A 21,724-nucleotide genomic window follows, 5' to 3' on the forward strand; every position below is an offset into this window, starting at 1 on the left:
TGACTACGACGTGCAACTTATCATTCGACAGCAGAAACCCCTATTCATCGTTATATCTGTGACCCTACCCATATCCGACCTCAATGGCAATGGCATCACCAACCCCGATGGGCTCCTCCCATTTTGCATCGCTCTCCAGACGACCCTCTTCACGACAAGCATACAGACAGCAACCCTCTAGGCCTCAGCTGGCCCATGATGAACCTTACCACCCAGAAAACCACGCGCGGCATTATTCCCTGAACGACAGCTCCGACGATGAAATACCTTTGCCTATGAAATTCAGTGCTCTCACGAAAGCCTTGCTCAATGATGAAGCTTCTCTGGTCGAGAAATCTCCCCCGAGATCAGCTCGGAGAAGTCCTACGTTCAGTGGGCACAATAGGACACATGTGAAAGCTGGGAGCGAAGGCACCCTCGATTCGCCAAACCAGGATCGAGTATCTCCTCCAGGTAGTCGAGTCCACAGTCCATATCCTCGGCGGGTGGTACGACTAAGCGGAACTCCTGGTTCCTCAACCCTTAGGAGAACATCATCTTTGTCAAGTGCCGTTAAAAGACACAATGAACAAGCTGCTGCGAAAGCAGAAGGCCCATTGGATCTCAGTACACCAGCTCCTGTACCTAGGACTGTGCGGATCCCTTTAACATCTTCCGGAAACAATGGGTTGTTTGGAGGTTCTTCAGGCCGGAACTCGAATAAGTCAGACTCAGCATCACGAAAGGAGGACGGCGAGATTGAATCACAGGAATACTCCACAGCTGCGGCAAGATCACACTTAGCCAATGGTCAGGGCAGTGTTTCGAGATATGGCTCAACCATTGGACGTGCCAGGTATGGTGAAGACATTGGATTACAAAGCTCGATGCGAATTAAGAGAGTTGGAAAGGTGGCTGGGAGTTTTTTGAGTGGACCGGCTCGGCGCGGAAGGAGGCGTTTGGATGATGAAGAGCAGAGCCCTTTGGAGGGGCAGAGTGATGGATTGGATAACGCTGGGTCTAGTCAAGACCCACAAAGTCAGGAGTCACAGGCTCAAGAGTCCCAGAGTCAAGAATCGGGCTCCAGTGAAGAACCAGAGGCAAACCGCGCATCTCTATATTCGTCGACATATAGAGACTTTGCTTCCGGAAGCCCTGTCGGCTCAAAGGACATCCTCAATTCTGTCTTGAGGTCTACTTCACCACCTCCCCCTACTCTTGGCAGCTCTCAGAGGCCAGCTGCTACCAATTCGGATTTGCAAGCAGCACCACAACCAGTTCCAGTATTCAAAGTCCCAGCACCACGGCCGGACTTACCTTCAGCTCATGATCAAGAAAATGAAGCGCCTCCCACATTCAAGAGGAATAAGCAAGCACCGCTGATTCACTTTGACACAATGGAAAAGGCTCCTGTACGACCACAGAGCATGGATATGAGTGCTTTGCGAACTGCTTCTCCGGAAAGACGCGCGTTGGCTCCCAGAAGTCAAAATACGCCGCGGAGACCTGCACCTCCACCCCCGAAAATGTCGATTCTCGAAGCAGCAACCAGTACGGCGGGGGCGGCCACGACTTCACATGCAAGCAGCAAGAGAAACAAATTAAAAGTTAATGGCAAGCAATTTACGCGACTGGATTGTATTGGGCGCGGGGGAAGCTCAAGGGTTTATCGAGTCATGGCAGAAAACTCCAAGTTCTTCGCATTGAAGAGGGTATCTTTGGACGATGCCGACGAGACGGCCGTCCGTGGTTTTAAGGGAGAGATTGATCTCCTTAGAAAGCTGGAGGGGGTTGAGAGGGTCATCCGTCTTTACGACTACGAACTCAACGAGGACAAAGGAACCTTGAGCGTGGTAAGTAATTCTAACCTAGGGCGCTACTTTCACCCACTGATCATAATCGTGTAGCTTATGGAAATGGGAGAGTTGGACATGAATAAGATTTTGGAACTCCGCTTGAAGTCGGAGCACGCAAAGTTTGACGTCAGCTTCGTTCGTCACTATTGGAAGGAGATGCTTGAATGCTTACAAGCGATTCACGAGCATGACATCGTTCATTCCGACTTGAAGCCGCACAACTTTGTTCTTGTTCAAGGACGGTTGAAACTGATCGATTTTGGTATCGCCAACGCCATTCAAACAGACGAGACGGTCAATGTTCATCGGGAGACACAAATCGGCACTCCGAATTATATGTCTCCCGAATCCCTGATGGACTCAAACGCGAAACCCGATGCAAGAGGCAGGATACCGAACGAACCGAAGCTTATGAAGTTGGGCAAGCCGAGCGATATTTGGAGTTTAGGATGTATCCTCTACCAGATGGTTTACGGCCGTGCTCCTTTTGCCCACATCCAGAACCAGATGCAACGCTGCCAAGCCATTATTAACTGGAGCTATGCCATCGAGTACCCTACGATAGGCGTTGGAAGTGTTCCGGTACCCGCAAGCCTGATCAAAACGCTGAAGAAATGCTTGAACCGAGATCAACACCAAAGACCATCGGCGACGGAACTTTTGGATGAGAGGGATCCATTCTTGAACCCGGTCGAGTTCGATGATGCCGCTATCCCTATGACCGAAGAGTTGCTGGGCCGCATACTGCAGAACGTGGCCCTGAAATGTAGAGATAGGATGCCGACAGATGCGGAAATCCTCGTGGCCTGGCCAAAGGGCTACATGGCCAACCTGCGGCAGAAGTTGAGGGACGGAAGACCGTTGTAGAGTTCTCTTGTACAGGATAAGAAAAGGAGGGTCTCATGCTTTTGGGTCTGCAGAATTTGTTGTTAGCGTAATGAGTGAGGCGTTTAAGAGTCTTGCCTTGGGTTAGGGATATACCATCTTTAGAGGTTTACTTCACAAGCCCCGGTGTTCAAAGTACCAGTTTTCTGTTTAGAGTATAGAAGAGGTTTAATTCAACTAATAATGTATGGTGCAAGGAGATGAATCCAAGGAAAAGAAAAGACGGCGCCTAGACTACATCTCCATCACCGAATCATGATTGAGTCTATTGGAAGCCGTCTGACCCATCTCTCCCCTCTGAAGCAGCTAGGCCGGAGCGGCGCGGACTCCACGTGACGCCGCTCCGCCTTTTGGTGGGGAAGCATCCTTGTTGCAGCGGCCGTTGGACTCTGTCAAAGTCCAGCGTCGAAATCTCCTTCTCCGGCCGAGAACCCCGCATTGCATTTCAGGGTCTCCCGCGGCGGAATTCCTCCCCCAGGACCGACTTCTGGGGGCGCGGGGGTTTCCCAGCGCGGGTTTCCCCCCTCTTGACGGGAGAATACATCGGCAAGAATGTGGATCCCCCGCCCGGCATTCCCCCATGGCGGGGTGATTTGCTCCTTGGGCCTGGCGAACAGTTGATCAAGGGGCCCATCCCCGGTTCATGGGGCTCTTGGCGATATCTACATATACATAGGCACTACATCTCCCTCATTTCTTTTTCTTTTTATTCTCTTCTCTTTTCTATACTTCTCTTTTTCCTGTAGACCAATTACCCCACGCGCATACCACTTCCCAGAGACAATGGGCATGATGGGTTCCACTCAGCAATTCACAATCAAAGATGAGCCCGTGGAGAACCAGCGGCCGATGAAGGTCAGGGTCATCGGCTGTGGCTATTCCGGCATCTATCTGGGCATCCGCATACCACAGCGTCTGCGTAACGTCGACCTTCAGATCTATGACAAGAACGAGGGCATCGGAGGGACGTGGTGGGAGAACAGATATCCTGGTATGTCCCTTCTCCGGAGAGTCCCAGCGCAAGTCTAATCCAGAGCAGGGTGCGCTTGCGATATCCCGTCTCATAGCTACCAGTACTCATTTGAGGGGAATCCAAACTGGTCGTCTCTCTACGCTCCGGCGAAGGAGATCTGTGCGTATTTGCACGGCGTTGCGGAGAAGTATGGGGTTCTAAGATATGTCAAGACCTCGCACAAGGTCACGAGCTGTAAATGGGACGATGAAAAGAAGAAATGGTAAGCTCCCAGAAGAGCCCTCCCGATAGATGCTGATTGGCTTCCAGGCTCCTCACAGTCGAAAAGACTCAGACAGGAGAGGTCTTTGAAGATGATGCAGATGTGCTGATCTCGGCACGTGGCAACCTGAATAACATTGCATGGCCAGAGATACCTGGCTTTGATACATTCAAGGGGGAAGTCATGCACTCAGCGGCTTGGAATCAGGAGTATGTTCCCAGCCTCACAGAATCGGGATGGAGCTGACATAGGCCAGATATGACTTCAGGAATAAGAAGGTCGGCGTCATTGGAGGCGGTTCAAGCTCGATTCAGATTGTACCAAACCTCCAAAAGCTCGAGGGCATCCAGATGACTTGCTTTGTAAGAAGCAAGACGTGGATTGCAAGCCCCTTTGGTGATCGTAGGTGTAGCTCGCACACCTGGTGTCTAAATCTAACTTTGTGCAGATTCAATGATCAAGCTGGGAATGGATCCTGCAGTTCACACTTGTAAGTCACGTCTCATACTGGTGACCATGCACCTCCAGCTCACCATGTACAGTCTCAGAAGAAACACGCCGGGAGCTTTCGTCTGATCCTGAAAAGTACCACAAGTTCCGCAAGACCATCGAAATAGATGGCAATACCATCCACGCAGCAACAATCAAAGGATCAGATATGCAGAAAGCGGCTGTTCAAGCATACTCGGAAATGATGAAAGCACGCCTAGCCAAGAAGCCCGAGATTATCGAAGCCATGATCCCCTCCTTCGGAGTGGGGTGCAGACGTCTCACCCCAGGTCCTGGCTATCTCGAGGCTCTCGTCGAAGACAACGTCGAGTTCGTCTCCGACAAGATCGCCTCGATCAACCCCAAAGGGGTCGTCCTCGAGAATGGGAGGACAGTCGAGATCGATGCGTTGGTCTGCGCCACCGGCTTCCACGCCTCATCCGCGCCGCCCTTCCCCATCGAGGGCAAGAACGGCACGACGATCCAGAAGCGCTTCTCGCCCAGTCCCGAGACGTACCTCGCGATGACCATCGATGACTTCCCCAACTTCTTCATGATGCTAGGGCCGAACGCGGCCATCGGCACGGGCTCCCTGACCATGATGATCGAGACGCAGGGCGACTACATCATCAAATGCATCCGCAAGCTGCAGAAGGAGGACTACGTCACGATGATGCCCAAGGCGGCGCGGGTGCACGACTTCACCGAGTACTGCCTGGAGTACTTCAAGAAGACCGTCTACCTGGACCAGTGCAACTCGTGGTACCGCAGCGAGGGCGGCAAGGGCGACCGCGTGACGGGGCTGTGGCCGGGAAGCACGATGCACTTCCTGGAGTCGCTGCGGGCGCCGCGCTGGGAGGACTTTGAGTACGAGTCCAAGTCGGAGAACCGCCTGCGCTGGCTGGGCAATGGCTGGAGCGTGACGCAGCTCGAGGGCGGCGGGGACCCGGCCTGGTATCTGGAGCCGAGTATGATGGACGTACCGGTGCCGGGCCGGCCGGAGGAGCATCCAGAGTTTAAATTGAGGCCGTTCTCTCATTGATGTATTGAGTCGGTGTGGTATATACCTTAGCTATATAGATATGCACATGTTACCCATGATCCCACCTCTTCGGTATAAACCGTCCACAGCCCCTGCTCCTAACTAACCTTCACCACTTGACATATTAACACTCTTCATAACCTTTCAAAAACAAAACACAGGCCGCGTTGAAGGGGAGAGCGGAGTCGAGGAGGAGGTTTCTTTTATATAAGAGAGCTTAGGTCTGAAAACCTCAGATATCCCTCTCTCTCCCTCCCTCCCTACCTTATTCAACACATCTATTCTCTCGCATTATAATTTCCATTAAGAGTATCCTTCATTAAACAATTCCCTTCCCCCCCCCCCCCCCTCCTTTTTTTTTTCCCCTTTCCTTTCCTTTCCTCTGCCACCTTACCTGCCTTCTTTTCTTTCTAGGCAAATACAGAAGAAGAGGGGGAAAGGGAGATGATCAGGATCAGTTCTTAATAATGATGATGATAGAAAGGGAAGACGAGATTCTAAGAGAGTATTTGTGATTTGGATTTTACTTTGTTAGAGCTTGGATTTTTGGAGATAAGGTGAGGTATGCGTAGGTAGGTAGGTAGGTATAACCCCTCTCTAGAAGCAAAGACATACATACTACATCTAGGTACATCCATCTCTTTCTCCCTGCCTCCCCCCAACCTACCTTACCTTACCTTACCTTACCTTCCATAAATACCTATCTAGACCTCTCTCTCTCTATCCTTACTAATCAACCCCCTCCCCTCCTCTCCCACAAACCCGCCCCCCCACCCGGGCCAAAAAAAACCCCAAAAAAAATCCCACTAAAAACAACCCCCCCACATCTTATCCATCTTAAGCACACAAACCTCCAATAAACACGAGATGGGCATGTGGTTTAGTGGTATAATACCTCTTTAGCAAGCTTACATCCATTCCTGTTATAAGGAAAGGAATCGTCGTGTTGAGTAAGGTAGAGGTGGTCCTGGGTTCGATTCCCAGCATGTCCAATTTTTTTATATTTTTGAAATTTTGGATTTTTTTTTGGGGGGAGGGGAGGGGAGGGGTTAGGGGTGGAGGGGAAGTGTGTGGGTTGATTTGATTTGATAAGGTAAGGTACTCTAGGCGAGCCTTATGGCCTTTTTTTTTTGGCTCTGAGTCCTGAGTCCTGATATGCTTGCTTTTAGGTATGTATATCGATACGAACAAAATCTTATCTTCATCAACACCCACCTACGTTTCCGTTAAGTCAGAAAGGCACACTACACCATCCTAGACAGACAGGCAGCTTTCTGAGAAGAGAAAGAGGATAGTATTACGACTCCAAGTTTACTTTTACTTTCATTTTATTCAATCACTTATTGATTCACTATTACCTTTCTCTTTCTTTCTTTTTACTTTTCTCGATAAGACAGATCCCTCACAACGACAACTTCACCACCCCCCCCCCTCTCCCCCACGGGCCTATCTAAATACACCCCGCCTCTCGTCTACTATTCGATGCCCTTTTTCTCCGGCGATACATTGACATTGTGTTATCCTTATCTTACTCACAATATCTATGTTCCATTTTAGTACTTAGGTAGGTAACCAAGGAATTGACGGGATGGTGCTTTTGGAAAGCTTAGGGACTGATCATCGAGCCTCGTAGTTCTTATGACCTAAGGTAAGGTAGAGAGGATTGATCTTCTTTTCCTTTCGATTATAAAGCCCTCCTCCTCCTCCTCCCCTCAACCCCCCTTCAACCCTTCAACCCATCCCCCTCAACTCCACCCAAAAAAATCCATCCATCCAAGACCCCCTCACCCCCCTCAACCCCCTCAACTTCCCAATCAATTCTCTTTCTCTTCCCCTTCCCTAAGGCGAGATTGCACCCTAGTATCTATATAAAAGCAGATAGATAAACAGAAAAAGGATAAGTATATAAGAACATAAAAGAAAACTGCTTCTTTCTCTACTCTACTCTAAGGTTTGTTTGGTTTGGTTTGTGGATAGATAGATAGAGAGAGAGGGGATTTTAGATAGGGTGGGTAAGGTAAGGTAAGAATAGAAAGAAGAGGAAGAGGAAGAAGAAAACCATTAATTTTCATCCCATCCCATCCCTACCTATCTAACGACGACGACGACACGATCATGAAAATAAAATTAATTAGCTTTCACAACGATCCTACTTAGTTGCTGTGGATGTGTATTGTAGTTCTTTTTCACTGTTAATAGCTCGTTTTAGAAACGAATCGTCTTAAGACTTCGGCGAGGATGGTTTGTTTGCTTGTTAAGCAACTCTTCAAAGGTAAGATGGTTGTTTAAAGTAAAATGGTATATGGGAAAGACTTGAGGGAATTATGTAGGTGGTTGGGTAGATGGTATCAATATGATAAAATTCACTGGCTATGGATTCTAGAACCGGCAGGTCAACTACTTCAAAACTTAGGAACGAGACATTTTGTCTAGGTGGATATAGTAGGCGAGAGGGGGAGGAGATATGATATAATGTGATGTGACTCGCTGGAGATATGAAGAATATTACGATGGCAAGATAGAATACGGGAGTGATAGAACAGAAGATAAAGGCTGATGATAAAGGCTGATTCACAGTAACAAACACACACACACACACACGCAGATCAGGAGATTTCATTCATCATATCATCGTCATCATCCAAGTGAGGCGAGTCTGTCTCCTATCACAAGTCCATCCTGAAGTACACATCCCCGGAGTAAGAGCAAAGCAATCTAACCCCGTCGAGATTCCAGTATTATCATGCCATCTTGTGGTCATGTTCATCATTCTTCCGTCCATTACTCCCCTGAATGAAAGCAGATTGAAAGAGGCTGACGAGAACGTCAGCTAATATAACAGTTTTGTATCGAAAGGCTCAGCATCCACCAGGCCAACTATTTCTACCCCCTTCGCTAGTGTAATCGGAAAATGGGACGTCCGACGTCCAATCCATCCCCCCGTTATGATGTCCCTGGATTGCTGCCTGGGTGCTGGCCGCGTAGAACCCCAATAATTCCTGAGCCGTGGCGTCTGGGAAGGAGATAGGGGGTGGTACTGTGCCAAAGAGGCCACTGGGTGCGGAGCTTGCGACTGTGCCGCCAGTGGAGCTGGGGAAGAGCTGGAAGTCAGCCATCCCCGTCACCCCGGTCACCCCAAGCGGGTGTGAGCTGGGGATAAAGTCTTCGAAGCCCTCGTCCACCTCGCGGAGAGATGTCGGCGTATAGAGCATGGTGTTCCCATGACCAACGGGCGAGATGTGAGGCGCGGCATCAGTACCATACGGGATCCCAGAAGTGGCAAATGGACTAGCCTCGAGGGCCTGGAAGATCTCGTGGGAGGGCGTTGGCAACTGGACGTTGGCGCTGTAGAGATCTTCATTATCGTAGAGAGTAAAATCGATCCCGTCCGTGGGATACTCCGGGAACGCCTCCGCGAACTGGTCTTGCCCCGCCATGCTATTGGCGATGTACGGTGAGTGGTCGGGAGCGCCCTGGTGCAACTCATCTGGAAGCGGAGAGTAATCGAGCTGCAGCTGGTGATTCGTGAACATGTCAATGTCAGAATCACTGTTGTATTCGGGGAAGTTGAGTTGGTTCTGGGGATGATCGTAGATCGTGGCCGACCCCTTCCGCAGGTCCAGCTCCTCCTCTTCCGGGGTGCTGATGACATTCCCATCACTGCTGGGGGTGCGGATATTGGTGGGGGGCGGGGTCGGCAGGCCGTTCTGGGTGGCCTTCTCCCGGTTCTTCCCATTGCTCTTGGACCGGACGTACTCCCAGCCGTGGGCCTTCTCCATGTGCTGTTTGCAGTTGGACTCACGCTTGGATCGGTACGGGCAAGGCTTAAAGTGGCACTCAAAGAGGGCGGGCGCGGCTGAGTGCTTATCATTGTGATGCCTATCCATCTCCTTCTCCGTCGGCCATCCATACTCGTGGTACTTGCAGGACTCGACGGGGCACTTCCACGGGCGCGAGTGGGTCTTCTCGTGTTTGGTCAGGTCACACGAGCGTTTGAATTCCTTCTCGCATCCTGGCTCGCGGCACCGCTTGGGGGCGAGCTCCGCCGCTGATGCTGAGCGCTTGCGGCGGGCCATGGAGCGCATGATGGCCTCGTCATCCTCTGCTTCCTGGCTCAAGGATCGCTTCATCTGCAGGCCCCCTTTACTCTCCTCCTCGATGTCCACGGGCATTCCCGTGGCGATCGAGATGGCCTTCCCGTTCTTCTTCACGCGGACCAGTTCCGCGGGCCGACCATTCTTGGTGAGGCCTCCATGGAGGCGAACCTCATCGGTCCTGGTGCAGAGAGTCAGCGGGGGGGAAATATCATGAAAAGGGCAAGGGCACATACGGTTCCGGGTCCATCTCATCCAGCTTCTCGCCCTTGGCCTCCTTCTCCTTGGCGGCCTGGACCTGCAGGGCGTACTGCTTGATCTGGTCGACGAGATCGACGAAATAGGCGTTAGTATAGGGACGGTCGTGGGGGCGGGTCTGTTCGCGCTCGCTCAGGAGGTCGACGGTCGCTTGGATGCACCGGATGGACGTGAGGCAGAAATCGAGGTACAAGGCGGCGGTCTTGGCCCTCTCCTTCAAACACGAGAACCAGTGAGCAACTCCCCGGACAACATCAACATCAACATCTGGAAGATGACTTACCGGCGCCATAAAGATCAGGGTCTTCTCGAGATCACGCAGACAAACGATCTCCTTGCCGTGGATCCTTCTGGGGCAGTCCTTTACGATGGGGTGGAAGTCCTTCAAAGAAGGCTTGGCGAGGAGGGGCCTCAGAATATGCTCGTGGATGCGGTTGCTGGCGCGGGAGCTGAGGCGGGGGAGGTTCTCCAGGGTGGAAGAATGGGCGGCAGCGGAACGGGTAATGGCTGAGGCCGTGACGATGGAGCCAACACACTGGTCATCAGCTGTCGGGACGCTGTCCACGCCCTGCTTGCCCGACGCCGACACGATGGAGGAGCCGAGGGCGCTGTCGGAGCAGCGAGAAGGACGGCGACGACGACGGGGACGGAGGGAGCGGGCGCCACTGTCGGCGGGCTCCTGCTTTATGAGGGCATCCATGGTGGCGGAGGTGTACGGGTTGGGAGAGGGAGAGGGTGAGAGGGAGAGGGAGTGGTCGAGGAAGGCGCGAGGGATGGGGTCAGCGTCGTCGGGGAAGGACTGTCTGGCAGTGGACGAGGAGGGCTGGTGGTCGACGGCAGCGAGACTGCGATCAATGTCGCCGAGAGTCAAGGCAACGCGACGCTTGTGGGCGTCGACAACATCGTCGAGGGTGGATTGGGAGCGGCGAGGAAGGGCGGGGAGGGAGTGATAACTTGAAGAGTCGGTTGGGTAGTGGAAGGTGGCAGCTTTGCGGAGGGACATGGCGGGAGCAGGAGAAGATGAAGGCGACGAAGGCGAAGGCGAAGGAGTCAGAGCAGGAGAAGTGGCCTTTGTAGGAGTCCGGCGCGGGTGCGGGTGCGAGGGCGACATGGCTTCAGATGGTTTCTGTATCGTTGATCAGCCCTGGGGGATCTTCCGGAAGAGGGAGAGGCCGGTGAGTCACTGGGGGGGGGGAGCCCCCACGTTGACTGGATCGGGGGGATATGAATGATATGAATGATATAATTGATGAATGATGAATGATATATAGGAGAGACAGAGAGACAAGAGGGGAGTGCGTACGGGGTGGATGGGAGAGCGGCTCCTACAGCTCACAGCTGAGAGCGATCTCTGTGGCCGCCAACCAAGGGAAGGAGGGGGCGCCAGGCAATGAGGGAGACAGGCGGGAGACAGCCGTCGGTGAGATGGCTTCGTAGGTATGTTGTATGTGGTATTGTGTCTCGTGTCGAATACTCGAGATGATGGAGAGGGAGAGGGAGGAGACACTGTAACTACGCGCGAGAGATGGAGAGATGGAGAGATGGAGAGAGTGGAGAGGGGAAACACTCTCCTTGGTCATGAGAGGGCGAAAGGAGAGTGACGAGAATGAGAGAATGAGAGACGAAGAGAGAGAGAGAGAGGAGAGACGGAGACTTCAGACTTCGGACGCCGCGTTGTCGTGCTTCGTGAGGCTCCCGACTTCCCCCCCAGCTCCAGGCAGCAGTCTGTCGTATTGTGCGCTAGGCTAGATCAGGCGCCCATGTAAGCCGGCCAGATAATCGTCCCGCGTCGACTTGACCGAGGGGACGATTTTATACATTTTATACATTTACGAGGCTCGATTTTATACATTTATACCCCTCTGATCATCAATTTATGCCATCTTCTTCGCTGACTTATCCAACAACTTCCCCCCATTATTCAGCGGTGAGTCAACCCTTCCAGTCGTGATATTCCCCCGTCCCTGATTGATCATCGCTCAGAGCAGCACAGCCCTACGGCGCACCCCGCTTATGTAACCCCCCAGTCACGCCCTTGCCCTTCCGTGACCAACAGATGATTTACGATCTGACGAACCACTGCTCTCTTAGTGATGTTCTACTATGTCTGTACTCGGTATGCAGCGCGATTAATTCCATTGACAGCATCCGTCGTTACCCGAGATCCTTGAGGCTATGTACCATTGTACGTATACTCGACAGTTCTGTCTACGGCCGTATCTGTCTTTATGTCATTGTGCTGCTACAGTGAGGCATTTCATATCTACCTTACAGAGGGATAGTGGATAGAGTACTCACAGTTGGGTGGCTGTGCTGTCATTAGGAGGACTTCTGTACGTGATTCACTCCCGCCTGGGTTCCAACCTCGCGTAGATTGTGTAGATTGTGTCGCATAGATCACAGACCTTGTATAAGAGCAGGCGCTTACAGACCTCTTGGACGGGAACCAACAACTCACTGGCACTATTGTAGCAGAGACGAGAGAGCTCTAGGCTAGAGATGTACAAACGTACATGTAAGAAGGGCGATTGTACCTTAAATCAGAGGTATCCTAGACCTACCTTAGGGAGATGGACGACGAAGATAGTATTTGTTCGCAGCGACAATTGTACGCCGTTTGATGTTATTCACGTTCGTAGCGACAGTTATACGCCGTTTGACGTTGTTCACTTTCGTAGCGACAATTCAATCTCCTCCAATTCTTTTATCCTAGAAAGGGTTTTCTTTTGTGTTATTTTCTATCAAAGGAGGTGGTGTAGTGCAGGGGCTACTGCGTTCCTTCAGTGCCCTTGGTTTCTTTATACACTGTACAGTATACGTATACAACAGTATCATGTCTCGAGGTACGAGAGGTACGGAGATTGACGAGGCCTCTCGCTACGCCGGGACGGAGAAACTTCCCTCCTAGCCCCCGCACGTCAACCTCGACCTGCCCGGAGCTAGGAAGCTTCTTTCCGTCCATATCGACCGCGGTCAAACATGGTCCGCCAGACGCGTCTGCATCCTCCGCAACCATGGCAGAACCGAAACCCCTGATGTATGCGGAGCTGCTGGCCAACATCCGCCAGATCTCGGTCATTGCGGCGCTCGAGACGCCCTGCCACTCCTCTACCAGAGTCGAGCTGTCAGCCGATGGTCACCAATTCACCCTCCACCACGAGGGAAAGACCACCGTCTTGAACCTTCCAGGCACGACCTCGCCCAACATCCAGCTCCAGAAGCCAGCCCTCGGCGCCAAAGAGCTCTCGTGGCGGCTGCCCCTCGTCAGTGAACCTACGGCGTCGAGCGCAGAGAGCAGTGATGCGCCTTGGCCCGCGAAGGATCTGGATGAGGATAGTGAGTTCCGATGTCGAAGTTGCGCAGAAGTTGTGGTAGGCAAGGGGAAGGTGACCGTGTGGAAAGACCTGCCCAGCGAGAACTGGGCAGACATGATGGACTTCTGGCATTGCCATAAACCTTCGGCCCCCGCCAACGGAGACCATTCTCACGACGAGGCCTCGAGTAGAGGATATGGCGCGAATACAAAGTTCACGGCCCAACCAACGGTAGGCTTCGTGGATCTTACAACCTTCCTCCTGGCTGAGAGCGACTGTCGAGGAATCGAGGTAAGATATTTTCTCTTGTCTCAATCACTGTTTCATTCAGGACCGCGTGCGTGAAGGTGGGTATCAAGAAGGCGGCCAAGCCTTGCTCCGGCTCTCGATGGCCTGGTCACCGATACAAATACCCTATATCAACCAACACCTTGTTTCCACTGCTTCGGCGCAGCTGGCGAGTGTACCCTCTTCTTCGGATTATGGGTTACTTGTTCAGCTGGAGGTAGCAACCTCGGCATTTCACTCCGTATCTTCCCAAGATCTTGGAAGGCCATGGGATTAGCACGAGGGACATGTATAAGAATCTAGTAATGACGCGTTATTACACCAATGCCTACCTCTGAGTTTGATCTTGATCCTTGCTCCTGCTTTGCGCTGCCCGTGATTTGCGTCCTCGATCCCAGTGCCCTCTTCTCATCCAGCTACCATCCCCTCATCACTTCTCGCCCATTGACTAACCCTTCTCCAGCCCAAGACCCCCGCAGAAGAAGCATCTGCTGAAGTATCCCAATATCAACCGCTCATCTGCAAAACCTGCCACACCTACATCGGCCACGTCGACCACGCCGCCGACGGCTACCGACTCTACAAATGGCGTCTCCAAACCCTGACCCTGACCCAGATCCACGATGCGCCCAGCTCCACCTCCTACTACTACCAACCCTCCACCTCATCCATCATCGCCTTTCATCTGCATTCCATCCTCACCAACCAATGCACATCTCGTCTTCTTCTCATCCCTCCTAATTTTCGCCCTTCTCCCACTCCCACTCCCTCCCCCTCCCCCTTTCCGCTCCTTCTTCTTCATCTCTGGATCCTCACGCCTTTTCTCTCCTACAGCACATCCACCTCTACCACCCCCTCTCCCTCCCCCTCCTCTCCCTCTCCCTCCAGCGCTATGAAACTTTTCTACCGCCCCATCCACCTCCCCTCCTCCTCCACCTCCTCCTCCTCCTCCTCTCCCTCCTCCTCCGCAAACGACGTCACCACACTCCTCACAGACCCAAGCATCGACGAGGTCCAACTGCCCGCAGATACAATATTCGAGATTGAGCGGGCGCTGAGGGAGAGTAGACGCTTGTTGCCCGGTAGCATGGCTGCGTTTAGAGGGTGGGAGGTGGGGCTTTTGGAACGGGGTTAGTTTGGGGGGGGGGGGGTGAGTGAGAGTAGGTAGATATAAGTTCTACCTTACGGATTGAGATTGAGATTGAGGATATACATACATATATCACTGATGATAATCCCTTAAAATCGAACAAACAAAATATCCCTTTTCATGATGTATGGTGCGGATCTTATCGATGTATTATGTATATTATGTATGTATGTATGTATAGATGGAGATGATTGATTGATTGATTGATTGATTTTGGGACGTCAGATAAGGTAAGGTAAGGTAAGATAAGGTGTGGTGTGGGTGGTTTGTTTGTTTCGATAGATCATATAGTTTTTATGTATATGGTATGGTATGGTGCCTTTGACTGGAAATACTGTACGAGGAAATTTTGATCACTGGGTTAATTATTCGATCTCAAAAATCCATGCTTGAAACCAAGTTCATTCCTCTCACAGACACCTATATACATAAGGTACACACATACGGGCATATGAACTAGTCCGACGACAACCCCAACGCCTCATTCGCCCTCTCCCAATACTGCACCCTCCCATCATCAACCTGCGTACCCACACACCCCACCAAATACGCCTCCCATCCACTCCTCCCCTGTTCTCTCAACCCCCCTCTCACATCCTCACTACACCACGTATCCAAAAACCACGCCGCGCTCGCCCACGCATACCGGTCCTCCAGCACCAAGCCCCTCACCGCATCTTGCAATTCCGGACTGAGATCTTCCGCCTGGGCGCCCGCCGACACGCCGAGTCCTTGCAGCGCGGGAGCCAGTTCGGGAATATCGCGCGCGTACGCGAGGTTGTAGCTCGCCATCTGCATGTTGCGGGTGCCTTGGCCGGGCCGGCCAGGGGCGGGGAAATGATTGGTGTTGTATTTGAAATCGCCGGTTTCGTAGGCGATTAGGGAGAGTAGGGCGGAGAGCTCGCGTGGAGAGGTGAGGTTGTAGGTGTGGAAGGATTGCAGCAGGAATGGGGCGGCGTGCGTGGCGGTCGCGCATTCGAGGGGGTAGGTGGCGGATAAGCAGGATGTGGATGTGGGAGCGATTTGCTGGAGGATGGTGATGAAGGTTGAGAGGGGTGGGAGGGGGTGGGAGAGCGTGGGTGGGAGGAGGAGAAGAAGGGGGAGGAGAGGATGCATTGTGGTTGGTTGGTTGGTTGCTTGTTTGTTCGTGCGGGTAGATTGAGGACTTGGGTATGGAGATCTTCGAGTATGAAAGAAAGAGTGTCTGGGATTTTGAAAGGTATTTATACTGCCAAGAACTTCTTGTCAAGTGGGACAGGACAATAACCTCGTTTTAATCAAACAAAGGAAGAAAGAAATGGAACAGCCAATGGCGCCTTGGTGCTGGTACCAGCCTTCAGAAAAGAAGAAGGCTATGGATGAATAACCCACGGCAATTCAGCGAGTCAGGAACCCCCACTTAGGTGTCCTCGTGAATAGAGATCCAAAGATAAAGAGCATCTATTCCCGGCAGCTTTCATGTTGTGAATGTCACGCTGTGTTGATGAGTGGAAGAGAAAGGTGGTGGAGAGGAAGGGTGGTTGAAGACTGAAGAAAGGGGTCGGTTGTTGGCGGGGAAGAATCGAAAGGGGGGCGCCGATGTATCGCTAGCCATGCTTTGTCTGGTGAAACTTTACACAATACAACCATAAGATGAAATTACAACACTTAATCAAATCTCCCTGTATGCAAGGTAGTATTTTGATTCACATCTATCTATCCTACTAGAAATCCCTCCTTCACCTCAGAGTAACCTCTCCCTCCTCTTCTCGTTGATTCCTGTCTCCAGCCACACCTTGCCGCCACTAACGCCCGCCCTGCCTCGCCTTTGTTGGGGTTAGTCACGTGGAAGTGGGCTAGAACTAGCCACATCTTTATAAATGCACCCCCCAGTACAGATAGGTAGACACCTCACACCCACATCTCAATCACTCGAACAAGACAACAAAGACACCTTGAGCGAGGCCGCTGATTATACAATGCAATTACATTGATCATAAGGATCCATGCTTTCAACAGCCTCCAGGCTCGCACCCACCCTTGTGCGGCCCCCTCTTTCTACTGACCAAAAGCACGTGCAGGGCTGGGAGTTTTGTTTCTCCGCCCCGGCTTCGCGAGAAGGCGTGGTGTCATTCAGCCTCGTGCACCTTGCCCCATCTCAGAGTTCCCCAACAGCTTCAAGGTCAACAAACGTGCGAGAATATATCTCTAAATCCGCAACCATGGCGACACAGATGTTATCGTGGGTCCCTGTGTTCAACCGCTTGTTTTCATATCTTCCCAGGAGTAATTCCGTCTCTCAGTGGATCGACCTCCCCTCCGTGGCGATCCATGATGTGGAAACAGCTCCAGAGAAGAGACCCCGGACCCTGAAGCATCTCATCCGGGCAAACCATGTCAACCACTCCATACTCTACCACAGCCTGCAATACCACAATCACATGCCGCATCTTCTTGGCTCTGCGTACCTCCTCGGGGCGAATAGCGATCAGTTGCAGGCCATCTATGAAGAGGAGTCGAAGGAGCTCGAACCATGGCCGGCATCCCCTGCAGAAATAACAGAAGCAGACTGGCGCCAGTTTCTAGGAGACAAGAAATACCAAAGGGCATACGTGGATTTTTTTGAAGACGAGTTGGCTTTGAAGTTCGAATACGATTGGAAGAAAGTAGTGGAGGAATATATGTTCAGTGGGAAACAGCCTTTGATCAACGGGCTTATTGGAGGATGTACGTCTGCAGAATTGTCTTCATGACATAGGTACTGACAGAAATCTAATAGTTGGCCATCCTCTGATTCATCTGGGCTACGCTTATGAACTCCAGAGCAAAGAATTGGCAATGGAGGCCCTCGGAATGGCCGCCACAGCATACAACTACCTCCACAAGTATCTTGACGACGCTTCCTATACCAGAGAATCAACTTACTCTACCACATCACCTCTTGAAATCCTACACAGAATAAAGGAGGACAAAAGATTTGACGGCTTATATGATAGCCCTGATGTAGGCAAAATCCCGTCACTCTTTGAAAACCACGAGAACCTGGTCCTGGAGTACTGGAACGCCTGGAAGATCGTCGATCCCAAGAAGCAGTTCGAGGATTCCCAAGAAGCCGCCGTTGCCTTACTAGTCCGGACAGTACAACCCGGCACCCATGCCTACGATTTCTTCGTCTGCCATCTGCTCACGACTAGCCACGCGGTCCGGATCCTGATCCCGTTGATCCCAAGGAAATTCCACGTCAGTCTCGTGAGGCAGTGGTGGCTCCTGACCATCGCTATCTACATAACTCAGGCCCGGCCGAAGATCAACGAAGATATCGAGACCAAGCCGACCAAGCAGTGGAATTACGTTGAGGATAGAGCCGTGAACGGACCGTGGGCCAAGGATGCTCACTATGTGAAAGGTAGCTTTCCCCCCTCCCCCTTCCGTCTGCATTATACTCATTTCATATAGCCCTTCGAGCCATGAAAGAGGCAGCCCTCACTTGGGGCGACGTCCACGATCGATACTTAGCGGCGGCAGTTCATTTCGCAGATGATTTCCACGGCTGGACTGGCTTCGGAGGTCCCTCTGCTGAAACCAACTAATAACACAAAATTTATCTTGTATATTGCCTGTGGCGTTTCTTGTAATATGGAGTCTTAGGGTTGGGCTGGGTCATGAAGCGACGACATGTATCAAAAAGTGTATATCAAAATTGAAACCATGTAATCATATTTTTTTCAACCCCCCAAAGATTCCCCATGTGGATCCGTCCCTGCTACTTTTGCAGCTATTGTACATACAAAAAAAAACTCCGTCCTTCTACATACCTACCTAGGTACCTTAGTCGACTATAGAATCTTTCTAATCATCTTCAATATCATCATCGCTCAGGACCAGCTTCTGCTCCGGTTGCTGCAACGGGAGTCCCGAAGCCGCGCCCCTTCCTCTAATCACCAATCCCCTTTTGCGCGGCGACTGTCCCTCGACTGGCTTATCCGTCGCCCATTCCGACTCCCCCGTCAGCGCTACCGCCCCATCATCACCATCATCATCCAGCGTCTCCTCCTCCTCCGCCGCCGACGGCCCGCCAATGCCCCGGAACGCCGTGACCTTCTCCATCTCTCGCAGCGCCAGGGCAGCCGACGCAGGGCCCCTCCGCGCGCGAGCTACGTGAACCATGTACGGCAGCCGCTCGAGCAGCATCTCGGTCCGTGCCGAAGTGCCGACGGCCAGCAGCGGCGCGGCGTCTGCGTTCTGGCGCGGGTTCTTGGGATCGGGAGCCTCCTGGCTGAAGTTAGGGTTCTTCCAGCTCTCGACGGTGCCGGGCTTGGGGGCGCGCGCGAAGGCGGCAGCGCCCGTGGTGATGGTGTGGAGATGCGGCTCGTCGCCCTTCAGCAGCCGCGTCACCCAGAGATCGATGGTGTTCTGGATCTCTTCTTTCGCCCGCCACAGCTTGAGGCTGGTGGGGTAGAACATCTTGAAGGCGTCTCCCCCCTTACCGGTGCGGAGGCCTCCGGCGGCGGGCTCTTTCCGCTTGACGGGGTGAGGAAGGGAGAAGAGGATGCCGCGGACGGCGATCTGGAAACTGATTTCGTCCTGCCGGAGGATGTCACCGCCGGTGCCTCGACCGCCTACGCCGCCACCGAAGCCTGATGGGTTGAAGGAGCCGTCCCACGATGGGCAGAGAAGGTCGCTGTCTGAGAGGGCGTCGATGCATCCATTCACATGATCGAGAGAGGAGAAGTCGAATGATGTGGGAGAGGCATCGCAAGAGAGGAGGTAGTTTTCATGGAGCGCCGCGATGAAGGTCTGAGTATCGGTCCCCGTCTCGTCGATGAGTTCGTCGACCGAGATCTGTGATCTTTTCGGTCGGGAATGGAGAGACATGAAGTCGGGCAGTTGCTCCACGTCAGTGCCAGCTTCTAGGGCGGGTGCCATCTCTTCACGCTTGTTATACACCACCTTTCCAACGGCATGGAAGATGCCAAGACTGGCCTCGCGACGAGTAATCAACTCTAAACTCTGTGCTTCCATCTTCGTCAAAGCTACATCTTTGCTGGCTTTCTTGGCCTTGCCGAACGTTACTTTGGCTCCCCAGTCGCCATCAACGTCCCCTCTTAAGCATAGAAACTCCAAGGAGCCGATCGCACTTCGAACGTCCCCAACCTCACCGAGCTTCTTCAGAACCAGAGGTCCAGGCGTCTTTCTTCTGCCGGACTTCCTCGACTCTTTTTGCACAACAATCTCTAAGGCCCTGGCAAGCAAAGTAGGGGCAATGGCATTGAATTCGATGACACCTACCCCTGGGTGCATCAGAATCTCCGGGCCAAGCAGACGATGAGCCGTGAAGCTATCTGCGGATGCAGACGTGGTGGTGAGTAGAGTCTCGGAAACAATCATGACCACAGGTGTTATGGGCTCTTTCCCAGCGTTATTATACGCCATCGAAAGAGGCGGCGTGTTGGCTGCAAGGTATTGAAGAATCGTAGACCGAAATGACTGCAAAGCCGTAGACGATCTGGTGAAAGTATTGGGGAACTCTTCTACCAATATGATCTGTTTCCGGCGATCGAGAGGTTTGACTTCTGGTTTTGGAGGTACTGTGCCATTTTCAGAAGATATATCTAGTTGGCCAAATTTTCCTCCTCGTCCCATAAACTCCTCGAACTGAGCAGCCATAGACTGATATCCATCCGATGTGGCTATGGATCCCACGGGATTCCGCCACTCCAACACATCACAGTCCATCGCTTTCGCCAATAGTTGGACCGTAGTTGTCTTTCCAGTCCCAGAAGCTCCCTTCAGGAGAAGCAGTCGCTGTCTCATCCTGCCACTCATGACATTTTCAAACCACGTCCGAACGTCAGCGACCTTCTTCTTGTGCACAGCTAATTCATCCAGATTAACTGGCGCAAATCGCTCTGCCCAAGGTCTCATATCATCCTCACTCTGAACCTCCCTCAACACCTTTGGTTTCATAACAAACTTCTGGCTTGCGCTCGGCGCACCTTCGTCCCCATTCCTCAGTAGATTAGCTGCCCTCGCCCGTTTTCGAGCGGCCAGTCCGACCATACTGGCAGACTGCGCCTTGCTCTCGACAACATCGTCGTCTGATACAATATCATCATCCTCAATCGTGAGCTCTTTCGAGCTCTGGGGGGTGATTCTGGGCCTCCCAGTAACCCCGCTACTAGCAGCCTCAGCCTTTTGTCTTTGCGCTTGTTTCGTAAAGAGTGTGAATAAATCCCCGCTCTTGACCTTCTCCTCAACCTTTCCCTTGCGCTTTGCCTTCTCGGGGCTATTGCTAGCGCTCTTGCTGGCTGTCCTGTCTCCGCGCGCTGGTTTCGGAGGGGGGAGAGGAGCGGCATTGTGGGGACGATTCGCCGTCTTCGACCGAGGCTCCCATCTCGTACCCATCGATTGGCTAGAAGGTTTTCCAGATGTCCCGGTTTTGGGATCGTTTGAGGAGGTTGGCGAGGAGGAAATGAGATCGTTCAGTCGAGCATTCGATTTGACGACAGGCTCTTCGTACTCATTATCAGACGTTACTGGGGAGGAGGAAGGAATGACGTTGCGCTTTTGTCTCTTTGCTGGAGGTGCCATGCCGGCAGAAGATGCTTGTAGTCATACTACATCAATCAGGCTTGTAATTCGTCGTCTTGATAGGCCATTTTTTCGGCATTGTTGCCTTGGACTCGTGAATGCAACATGAAGTCCAAGTTGACAGCCGCTATCAGGGTCTCTTATCGCGGCTGTTAGCGCTTAATACCCTGAACGGCTTCAGCGAATTCCGATCACTTCAGTTCTCGAAACACTTCCTTTGATAGATATCTACTTCAATTGCAGGTTCTCAGCAAGATCTACAGTCTTCGTAAGAGGGTAATTTCTAACATTGACAGAATCTCATCTCAGCAATTTTTGGTGCTTGACCGATGGTTACTAAGGTATTTCTGGGCCATGAGAACAACCTACTCAACTGTATGTTCTATGGCACGATTGGGATCTTGAAATATTGGATAATTAAGACGCTGTCTCCATCTAGAAGACACGCAGGTACTGTGAGATGAGTTTTACTACTGTTACTCCAAGACACTTACAGAGGTATTCCGCCCATTGTAATATCACTTTCACTATATCACGAGGAAAGAGAGCTTGTACCATCAAACA

At 52.1% G+C, this 21,724-nt stretch overlaps 7 protein-coding genes across 7 annotated transcripts; 4 read left to right on the forward strand and 3 right to left on the reverse strand.

Moving 5' to 3' along the window:
- Positions 1-83: 83 nt before the first annotated feature.
- M430DRAFT_96860 (hypothetical protein) lies at positions 84-2,702 on the forward strand (the record flags this gene model as incomplete). Its single annotated transcript, XM_024869993.1, has 2 exons — positions 84-1,832; positions 1,887-2,702. The coding sequence occupies 2 exons, from the start codon at positions 84-86 to the stop codon at positions 2,700-2,702; spliced, it is 2,565 nt and encodes an 854-aa protein (XP_024722894.1).
- Positions 2,703-3,466: 764 nt separating this feature from the next.
- Positions 3,467-5,486, forward strand: M430DRAFT_56728 (hypothetical protein; the record flags this gene model as incomplete). The annotated part of the gene is made up of 6 exons (XM_024868630.1): positions 3,467-3,711; positions 3,760-3,955; positions 4,003-4,164; positions 4,212-4,357; positions 4,404-4,445; positions 4,498-5,486. Exons 1-6 carry the CDS (start codon positions 3,504-3,506, stop codon positions 5,484-5,486), a joined length of 1,743 nt encoding a protein of 580 aa, XP_024722895.1. The 5' UTR covers positions 3,467-3,503.
- Positions 5,487-8,344: 2,858 nt separating this feature from the next.
- On the reverse strand, positions 8,345-10,949 carry M430DRAFT_16795 (hypothetical protein; the record flags this gene model as incomplete). The annotated part of the gene is made up of 2 exons (XM_024863523.1): positions 8,345-9,761; positions 9,817-10,949. 2 exons carry the CDS (start codon positions 10,947-10,949, stop codon positions 8,345-8,347), a joined length of 2,550 nt encoding a protein of 849 aa, XP_024722896.1.
- A 1,865-nt stretch (positions 10,950-12,814) lies between these two features.
- On the forward strand, positions 12,815-14,575 carry M430DRAFT_40094 (hypothetical protein; the record flags this gene model as incomplete). Its single annotated transcript, XM_024867366.1, has 2 exons — positions 12,815-13,443; positions 13,904-14,575. The coding sequence occupies exons 1-2, from the start codon at positions 12,853-12,855 to the stop codon at positions 14,573-14,575; spliced, it is 1,263 nt and encodes a 420-aa protein (XP_024722897.1). The 5' UTR covers positions 12,815-12,852.
- A 486-nt stretch (positions 14,576-15,061) lies between these two features.
- M430DRAFT_74517 (hypothetical protein) lies at positions 15,062-15,613 on the reverse strand (the record flags this gene model as incomplete). Its single annotated transcript, XM_024869541.1, has 1 exon — positions 15,062-15,613. A coding segment is annotated over one exon (552 nt), but the record flags the coding sequence as incomplete, so codon positions are not given.
- A 1,178-nt stretch (positions 15,614-16,791) lies between these two features.
- On the forward strand, positions 16,792-18,159 carry M430DRAFT_98261 (hypothetical protein; the record flags this gene model as incomplete). The annotated part of the gene is made up of 3 exons (XM_024870108.1): positions 16,792-17,296; positions 17,349-17,975; positions 18,026-18,159. 3 exons carry the CDS (start codon positions 16,792-16,794, stop codon positions 18,157-18,159), a joined length of 1,266 nt encoding a protein of 421 aa, XP_024722899.1.
- Positions 18,129-21,246, reverse strand: M430DRAFT_40097 (hypothetical protein). Its single transcript, XM_024867367.1, has one exon. It carries the CDS (start codon positions 21,158-21,160, stop codon positions 18,419-18,421), a length of 2,742 nt encoding a protein of 913 aa, XP_024722900.1. The 5' UTR covers positions 21,161-21,246; the 3' UTR covers positions 18,129-18,418.
- Positions 21,247-21,724: the final 478 nt, after the last annotated feature.

This window comes from Amorphotheca resinae (genome assembly GCF_003019875.1).
Source record: "Amorphotheca resinae ATCC 22711 unplaced genomic scaffold M430scaffold_3, whole genome shotgun sequence".
Lineage (NCBI taxonomy): Eukaryota > Fungi > Ascomycota > Leotiomycetes > Helotiales > Amorphothecaceae > Amorphotheca > Amorphotheca resinae.